An 8,842-nucleotide genomic window follows, 5' to 3' on the forward strand; every position below is an offset into this window, starting at 1 on the left:
TTTCGTTATTATTATTTGTTTTACTTTTTTAGCATCGCTGCTTGACCGTGTGGGGCACCACTCACACGGCCACCCGCCGTATATTATTCTATTAATTATTACGTGTTGCTTGCTGCAGTTTTCATTTATTTATTCATTTTTTTGCCATGATCGTACCTTATAATAATACCTATCTATCCATTGTAAACTCGGTGTATATTATTATATATTATATTCGTCCTACTCGATCACAGTTGGCGCGTGTCGAAACGCACTGTAGTAATTTGAATGCCAACACATTATATTATATTGTATTATACCATCGAAAGTATTATAGATTGGAAAAAAAATCGTAATCAACCAAATATTTTCGACTTGTTTTTAAACGTTTTTTTTTTCTTTTGCTCCGCAGACATGCACAATGCGAACATGTTAAAGTTGTTGTCTTCGCGGACTGATCACGAACACCACTTTAACCATCACCAAGCAGCGGACGGTGGAGATCGTGACAACAACAACGACGCTCGCCTGACGCTGGCGGCCAGCTGGTCGGTGATGGCAGCCGATCAAAAGTCCAAGTTCTCGCTGGCCGTGTCCCAGCACACGTCCGGCTACAAGCAGCAGCTGCAGGCGGCCCTCGATGAGGAGAAGCGGCAGATGCAAGAGTCGCAGCAACAACTACACCACCACCACCAGCAGCAGCAGCAGCACCAGCACCAGCAGCAACAGGCGGCTGCGGCAATCGCCGCCACCGCTGCGGTACTGAGGACGCCCGTCAAACGGCGCATCCGGCGACGGGCCACGTCGTCCAGCGACCCGGCCGAGCAACTGACCGAGATGTCGGTCCGCGGCCTGAACCTGTTCCGGTATGCCACCGTGTCCGAAGGCATCTACAAGTGTCTGGAATGCGCCAAGACGGATATACTGAAGACGTTCAAGAACAAGTACAGCTTCCAGCGGCACGCGTTCCTCTACCACGAGGGCCACCAGCGCAAGGTGTTCCCGTGCCCGGTGTGCGCCAAGGAGTTCTCGCGGCCCGACAAGATGAAGAACCACATGAAGACCGTACATGAGTGCTACATGCCAAAGGCCATCGAATTCCCGCAGGTGCCGTTCCTATTGCCGCCATGAGATAGTCGTCGCGCAGCGTCACCGCTGCATGACGTGTGAGTTACACACACACAAGCACATACATACACACACGTCTGCGGTGGTGAGTGCCGATTTAGGGGGGGGGGGGGGTGAGCGGGACCTACGCCACCACTACTTTAGCGGAGCGCTCTGCCGAATGGTATATTTATAATACTATCATATTAAATTTCTACGAACACGTTTTTTTTCTCCGCAAAGGTTTAGCATTTATTATAAAAAAAAAAAAAGCGTCATAATATTGTACACGTTTTTTTTTTATTATTATTACTATTATCATATTTTTATTTAATTATTTTTTGTTTCATCGAGTCTTCCGGATAATGTTGAATTTTAGATTATATATGTTTCTTATATAAATTACACTCCCGGATAGGGACTACTATAAATTTAACCAAAAAATTAAAAGAAAAAAACCACCTCGTTAATCATATTATATTTATATTATAAAATAGTGAATCTATTTTTTTAATTTTCAGACAACCGCGCTGACTCGTCGACAATTGTATATATTTGAAGTTATGTGTCCGTTTTTATCGGCTAAATTTTTGTTTGAAATTTTTTTTCATATATACCTCTAACGTTCGCTCTATTTTTACACGTTTTTCGAGTATGCGCGTTTATATTATTACCAAATTATTATTTTTTTTCTTATTTTTGATATACTTATGGCATGATCCGAATAAAACGCATTATAAACGCATTCGATTATTATTTCCACTGTAAAAAGTGGTACGTCGAAAATTGTAATTTGAAAAAAACGATTTCCTCAGAAATATTATGTAACCCTTGCTCGGCGAACGAGTGAAACGACAATCAGATTTTATACTTACAGCAATAACAATTTACGTACATATATATTTTCCATACGTCCTAAGAAGTTGAAAAACATAGCAGCGCCTGGTGCTTTTTTAATTTTGATTAGTTGTTTATTATTTGTTTTGAGCTGGTTGTAGGGTGGTATTGTGCAATATAATTCCAAAAATAAATATTTTTTTATAAACCGTATAGTTGATTTTTTACCAAAATATATATTTTATTCGATTAATTTTATTTATACATTGCGGTCTGCAAAAATCATACACAATCAATTCAAAAAACGTTCGACTGAATTAGAGTTTGACGGTTATTTTACGGTTTTTTTTTTTTTTTTAAACCAAATAAGGCCAGTTAGTTATTGAGACTGAATACTATAATGAATAAAAAAAAAAAAGTAGGATAAACTTCTCAATGTTCTGGAAAACGACAATAATATGTTCTTTTCTCCTTTTTATTTCCCTAATTATATATTGTACAAAATGAAAACGTTGTTTTCTTTTCACTTTTTTTTTTTTGTAACAATCATTTACATCATCAACTATAATAAAATATTAGGAATTATATTTTAATTACAAATTTTATTATTACTATTCAAAATATAGAATATATATTTTTTGTAAATTTGTACAGAGTATATTATTATTATTAACAATATTTGATTACAATTATATATAAATTTATTATATATCATTATTTATTTTTGTTATATAATAGGGGGACACCGTAGACAATTAGTTATCATTAATATTTTTTTTTTATTATTATGATTATTATTATAATTATTTTTATTACTTTTATTAAACCGTGCAATTCATCCACTTTATATTATTATGTTTTAATTGTTTATTTATTAAAAAAAAAAAAAACAATTGAATTAATTTAACCACAGATTTATGTGGGTTATTATTAAAACATTTTCGTTATTTTACCATTTTAAAACAAATATATAAATTTATATATTATCTTCTTAGATTTTATTTAATACATGTTTACACTCAACATTGTATATTAAATTTGTTAATAATTTTGATTAACCACTGTTAGCCCCATAGTTATTAATTATTATTATTGTATAATATACATGTTTTATTTTAGTTCTTAAATATTTTAAACATATAAATTATCTCAAAACAAAACTTTTGTTACGTTAACGTTTCCATTATTTTCATATTTTAATTTAAATTACTACAATTATTATTATAATATTTTTTTCTTCAAAATTGAAATAATTTTATGTTAACATTTTGTTGTTGCTTTATTTTATATATATGAACTTTGTGTATTTTTTTTCTATTAGTCGTTTTGTTATGTTTTCCTAAGTAATAACAATTTTTTTTTAATTTTCATTCCTAAATCATGTTTTTTTTTTTTTTTTGTCTAAAGTCACACTAAGAAGTTATGGTTTTTTTTTCTAGAGGTGAGTGGGATTAGACAAATATTTAAACAATATTACGTCGGTAAAAAAGTGGCACGCATCTTGTAAAATGATTAGCTAATTTAAAAAATAAAAATATTAATTTATGTAATAACTGAAATGTTAATTTTAATTCAATAAGCAATAAATTAACGTTATTTGAAAATAATTAAATTTCTTAATTCATAAACACTATTTTTGTAATGTATTTCCTAAAAGCTGATAATATACTATATATATATAATATTGTATATTTTTATTTATAGAAAAAATATACATTCTGCACATATTATATCTTTGTTCAGTAAGTTTATACAACAATTGGTGGTATAAAATATTAAATAAGAAGAAAAAAATAAAATTATTGACAACCAATGAAGAAAACTAGGTTCAACTCATTCAATGGTGTTTGAACATGTACATTTAAACCTCGATTTAAACATATAACAAAGCATTACAAATTAAGAATAGTACCATTAGTAATTACACAACTTTAGATTGAAAATCTTGTACTTTATATTAGATAAAAGTTCAATGCCAACTTAATACATTATCAATTAAAACAAAATTGATGAGATCAAACATTTTATTTTTTAATATTCCTTTTTCTTCAAAATAACAAGTTTTATATAGACAAAATATCTCATTATGAGCTTAAAATAAATAAACATTTATAAGAAAAAAAAAAAAAAAAATAGACATTAATTCTTATTAATATTTTCAATAAAGACAATATTGAATCAATTAAACATCATCTTCATCACTGTCTATAAAAACAATAGTTGCTGTAGATGGTTCTGGGGTAAATACACTTTCTACATTTACTGTAATATCTAGCACCTTGTCAGTATCCTATAACAAACAATGAGGACAACATTAATATTTAAAATAATTATAATTATGTTTCATTAACATTTAGATTTGACTCACAGTGCTTGGAGACCGTTCATCATTAATTTCATTGTCCTAAAAATAATTATACTAAATGTAATGTAAATGCATATGTCAGAATTGAAATATTATTAAAGGGATTGGTGGCAGACATCTATTTTAGCCATAACAATCTTTTTCCATCATATTGATAGACCTAGTATTGTGATAATACTTTTTATAACTGATTTGAATTTGTATGTCTACTTGAGATCGATCAGTCCACTTTTCCCAATTTCACCTCCCTCTCCAACAAGTATAAATTGAGTTTGAATATTTTGGAATTTCAGAATTTTTAAACATTTGGTATTTAAATCAGAAATTTTAAAATATGGACTCACCAATCTCAAGAAGACATTTTATATTAACACCCCCTTAATGTTTTGTCTGTGCCTTGTTTGTTAGTAATAAAAATTAAATTGAATACAGGGTATTTTTATTTTTTTAGGTTTTCTGTTCTATAAACAAATACAAATTTAAAATATCCATATGAAATATTTTGCCAAAATAATAAAATATCTATGAACTGAACAAAAGATAAGGAATCATACCAAATAAAATAACAAGTGGCTTTCATCTGATTGAGTTCTTCTACTTATTTTGATTTTGTTATTCTATAAGATCAAAAGATATTGAAATAAAGAAAGAAATGCATAGTTTTAAGGCAATCATTTATACAATATGTCAATATTTGAATTTAATGAATAACAAAATCAAAATAAGTAGAAGAACCCAATCAGATGAAAGATTTTTTGTAATAATTGATTTGGTATGATGATTGTCTTAAAATGTTACATTTGTCTTCTTTGTTTTAATATCCTTTAAACTTATGGAATAACAACTCATTGAATAGTTCAGAGATACTTTGATTAAAAATAATAGTATACCTACCTCTTTATTAATCAACTTTTGTAGTGCTTTTTCAAACCCATAATGTAGATTTTGTAGTTCATATTCATTGCTTTCAATACAACTCATTGTCAAATCAATATCAGTACATGTTTCCATCAACTTCATACAAACATATAATTTTATTAATAACTAATAATTGTGTAATATAATATTTGTTAGAATTATACTACATACTAAGTATGTTACTTACATATTCATCTCTAGTCACAGGTTCATTAGAATAAAACAAATTGTTTAAGAATTCATTATTTTTTTGAATAATTGCTTCATTCTCATTTATTTGAGCCATCAAATGCTTATTTATTGAGACAATCTCGTTAGATTTTATTTTGCAGTCTGTTAATTTACTATCCAAAGTAGAAATATGAGCTAATAATGAATTGATTAATTCCTACAGAAGTACAGAGAAACAAAACAATTATACATCAACACTTTTTAAACTAATCATTGAAATAAAACTATAAAAGTATTTAATTTTTCCAAATAAGTTATTAAATTTAAAAATATTGATACAAATATAACCTAATATACATTATAAACATCCTATCTATTTAGTTTTCCATACAGTATGTAAAATATATTTAAAAAAATCAAATTAAATTCTTATTATTACTGGCGAATTTGCTATAATATATTTTATCATTTATATTATATGTTGTTTTAAATATGTTTAATAATCACCTGAGAGGCACAACTACTATGGTGGTTTGTTTCTAATTTTGAGTTATTAGGATAACAATAGATGCATTCATTTTGATGAATGAAACGTATTGGTTGACTAATTCCATAAATCTAAAATAACACAATAATATGCACGTATGTTTTAGAAATTGACTCATTTGATAAAATTAACATACCTCATTAAATTCATTGCCATATAGAAACTCATAATCTTCATTACAATTAACATTTTTCAACTGGTAGGCATAAAATATAACTTGACGAAAACCATATTTTGTCGGTGTGTGCATTTTTAAATCAGTTTCTACTGCAACAAACTCTTCTAAATTTCTATTGCTGCTACACTTATATAATGCAATCCAATCCGAATATTTTTGTTTCAAAGCCTATAATATAAAAATGATATATTATATCTCAAAATATTAGGTCCATGTTTACTTATTTTCTATACTTCAATATTAGTTCTTACTTTATTGATGAATTTGAAAGAAATATCCACGGCGTTCTCCATAAAATATCTTTTATTAGTGACTATTTCAACAGAAACTTCAATATTTTCCATTTTTTTTTCTTAGGTATTTAATTAACTGCAACTATAAATAACGACATTATAAACTTATTTTATAATATTAACAAAATATAAGGCATTGTAAAATATTAAAATCTGCTTAAAAAAGTAATTTACCTATAACTAAAATAAAAAAATTCTTTAAAAATCTAGTATGTTAAGTAGGTATCTAATACCTACCTATTCATAAATGTAAGTATATTACTAATATTAAATTATAGGTACATAGTACCAGATACAGATTATATTATGGATAAAAAGTTGTTACATTTTAATGTACATTGAACATAAGCAATATGTAAAACTATTTTAATACCTATATGTTTTTAACAGTTGTCTTATTATAATTTAACAGTGATTTAAAAGTAAATAAAATTTGGCATACAATTTTAAAATTTAAAATTAGAAATACATACTAGCTTTCACTTTACATTATAAACAAATAAATACGGTATAAGAGTTTTAATCATCTATAATAATTTTTATTAGGTATTCGGTTATGCTGGTATAAGGCAATACACTTCTCATAAATATTTTTACAGCTATGATTGGTTAAAAACACAATTCATTGAGCAGAGATAAAATAATTAAGTATTAAGGCTCATAATAATTATATGGACGCATGGGATCTCTGTATTTATCATTTAGGTATATTTGTATTTTTTTAATAGGTGTTTCATTAGGTAGGTAACGATGTAATATAATATAATTTCAAAACTTCAATTTGATAAGCATAAACTAATGATGTTGACTTATGAACCTTACCTATCTAAGATAACTTTTTATTTTCCGTTAGGTATTATAATATGATAATGTAGATTTCAAGACGAACCGTTAACATTTAAATATTGAAGACAACAGTTATAAGGAGGTATCTATTCATAATTATATTATATACTAAATTATTAAGTTAGTCACTAAATATAAATTTTTCTGCAGTGGTAAATAGTGGAACAGCACGACACATAGACGTCGACCATGTCCAGACTGATAGTTGAATTTAGACACGGCAAGGACACAGTACCAATAACTACTTAATAAATATTTCTTTTCTTTCAAAATATTACAAATTAGCATTGTGAAAATTATATTGATTGAAATAGATAATTATAAAATACTTAACCAGCCATTAGTTGTGCTATGATGGTCAAAACCACCGTAATTAATTAAAATCTTCTATTAAACATATATTTCCACGCCTAAGCATATATTTCTAAAATCATTCAAAATAAAAAATAGAACTTAAGTTTGATATCCATAATACCTACCTATTCACGTTTGTAAAGCTTGACTATCTTAAATTATTATTGATTTTTTTTTTTGCATGAATAGATAATTATTATTAGGTAGGTACCTATTGATTTATCAATTAACAAGTATTACAATTATTTAAAGTATTTAAATTTATATTTCTCCATGACGGATGAAAAGACAAATACTCCACTAATGGTATATTATATTATGCCAACTTCCAGCACGACTAACGACGGGTTAAATTGTTATTCAAATTGCATTTTGCAGAGTGCAATGGTGCATACTGCGTTCTACTATTTATTTTATGTAGATCTTAGTGTACCTACTTCTTTGGTACTATAATCTTAGAACTATTAGGAAGTAACAAGTTTGCAATTATCTGAACACTCAATATATTAATGAACAATAATATGACACACACATGCAAGTACCATCGACATCGAGTTGAAAAAACATTTTACTTACCTTAAATTAGTGGATTCTCGAATGGTTGACGAAATTTTTATTCCAAAGAAAAAACACTACATCAAAGGAACGAATTATTTTGCATTCATACCATAAGGCATAAAGGAAAAATACAATTTATACCATTTAAAAATATTTGATATTTGCGTGGATTGTACGAATGTTAGTGTATAACTACTAGGAAAATATTCCGTAGATATAATTATTGAATATGGATAAATATTTACAAGTTATAACCTACAACTGTATTACGATCATTGATTTATGCCATTTATGAACCATAACAGTATAACGTCTATTGACTAATAATGTCACATTGTAACCTGTCAGTTGTCACAGTGATTGTCACTATGTGATAAAATTAGAAGTTACTCAATTCATTTTTAGGTTATGTTCTAACTTTCTATGTAAGCACCATTTCAAGGCGTATTAAAATATTTATAAAATTATAAATATTATTACCTTTTACTATTTACTGCTTGGTTTTCATTGTACATTCTATCGTCAAGTACTCACGGCCGTAGAATAATAAATAATAACTACAAGATAGTGTAGTCAATTATAAAATTACTTAACTTAGTGCTTGCAAGCTTGTAATTTCGACTCGTTGGAAAAATAGTACTATTTTCAATCAGGTAAATCAGGTGGCTACCTTGGTGGTAATTCGTGGA

The 8,842-nt window shown here is 27.9% G+C and overlaps 2 protein-coding genes across 5 annotated transcripts in view; one reads left to right on the forward strand and one right to left on the reverse strand.

The window, feature by feature from the left end:
- LOC100161247 (protein tramtrack, beta isoform) overlaps positions 1-2,341 on the forward strand; it is a 37,470-nt gene extending 35,129 nt beyond the window's left edge. For both annotated transcript variants that reach the window (XM_001951787.4, XM_003244293.4), the window contains exon 7: positions 392-2,341. In XM_001951787.4, coding sequence (XP_001951822.2) covers positions 392-1,110 — 719 coding nt within the window. In that variant the 3' untranslated portion in view covers positions 1,111-2,341. The remainder of the gene's footprint in view (positions 1-391) is intronic.
- Positions 2,342-3,929: 1,588 nt separating this feature from the next.
- Positions 3,930-8,520, reverse strand: LOC100163292. Of its 3 annotated transcripts, none has more exons than XM_001951776.5 (8): positions 8,172-8,517; positions 6,354-6,477; positions 6,061-6,270; positions 5,885-5,995; positions 5,394-5,594; positions 5,183-5,302; positions 4,292-4,327; positions 3,930-4,213 (listed from the first exon to the last, which is right to left on the reverse strand). In XM_001951776.5, exons 2-8 carry the CDS (start codon positions 6,444-6,446, stop codon positions 4,106-4,108), a joined length of 879 nt encoding a protein of 292 aa, XP_001951811.1. In that variant the 5' UTR covers positions 6,447-6,477; positions 8,172-8,517; the 3' UTR covers positions 3,930-4,105. The 3 variants fall into 3 exon arrangements, with proteins under 3 accessions (XP_001951811.1, XP_029344856.1, XP_016659662.1); XM_029488996.1 differs by lacking the exon at positions 8,172-8,517 and adding an exon at positions 6,769-6,785; XM_016804173.2 differs by lacking the exon at positions 4,292-4,327 and having other exon boundaries at positions 8,172-8,520.
- Positions 8,521-8,842: the final 322 nt, after the last annotated feature.

The sequence above is a fragment of the Acyrthosiphon pisum genome, chromosome A2 (assembly GCF_005508785.2).
Source record: "Acyrthosiphon pisum isolate AL4f chromosome A2, pea_aphid_22Mar2018_4r6ur, whole genome shotgun sequence".
Classification (NCBI taxonomy): domain Eukaryota; kingdom Metazoa; phylum Arthropoda; class Insecta; order Hemiptera; family Aphididae; genus Acyrthosiphon; species Acyrthosiphon pisum.

Excerpts from the sequence above, each read along its gene's own strand:
- LOC100163292 (XM_001951776.5), bottom strand. The coding sequence starts at position 6,446 with ATGGAAAATATTGAAGTTTCTGTTGAAATAGTCACTAATAAAAGATAT. Across the intron at positions 6,271-6,353 it reads CTTTCAAATTCATCAATAAA|GCTTTGAAACAAAAATATTC; the intron begins GTAAGAACTAAT and ends TTTATATTATAG. Across the intron at positions 4,214-4,291 it reads ATGAACGGTCTCCAAGCACT|GATACTGACAAGGTGCTAGA; the intron begins GTGAGTCAAATC and ends TGTTTGTTATAG.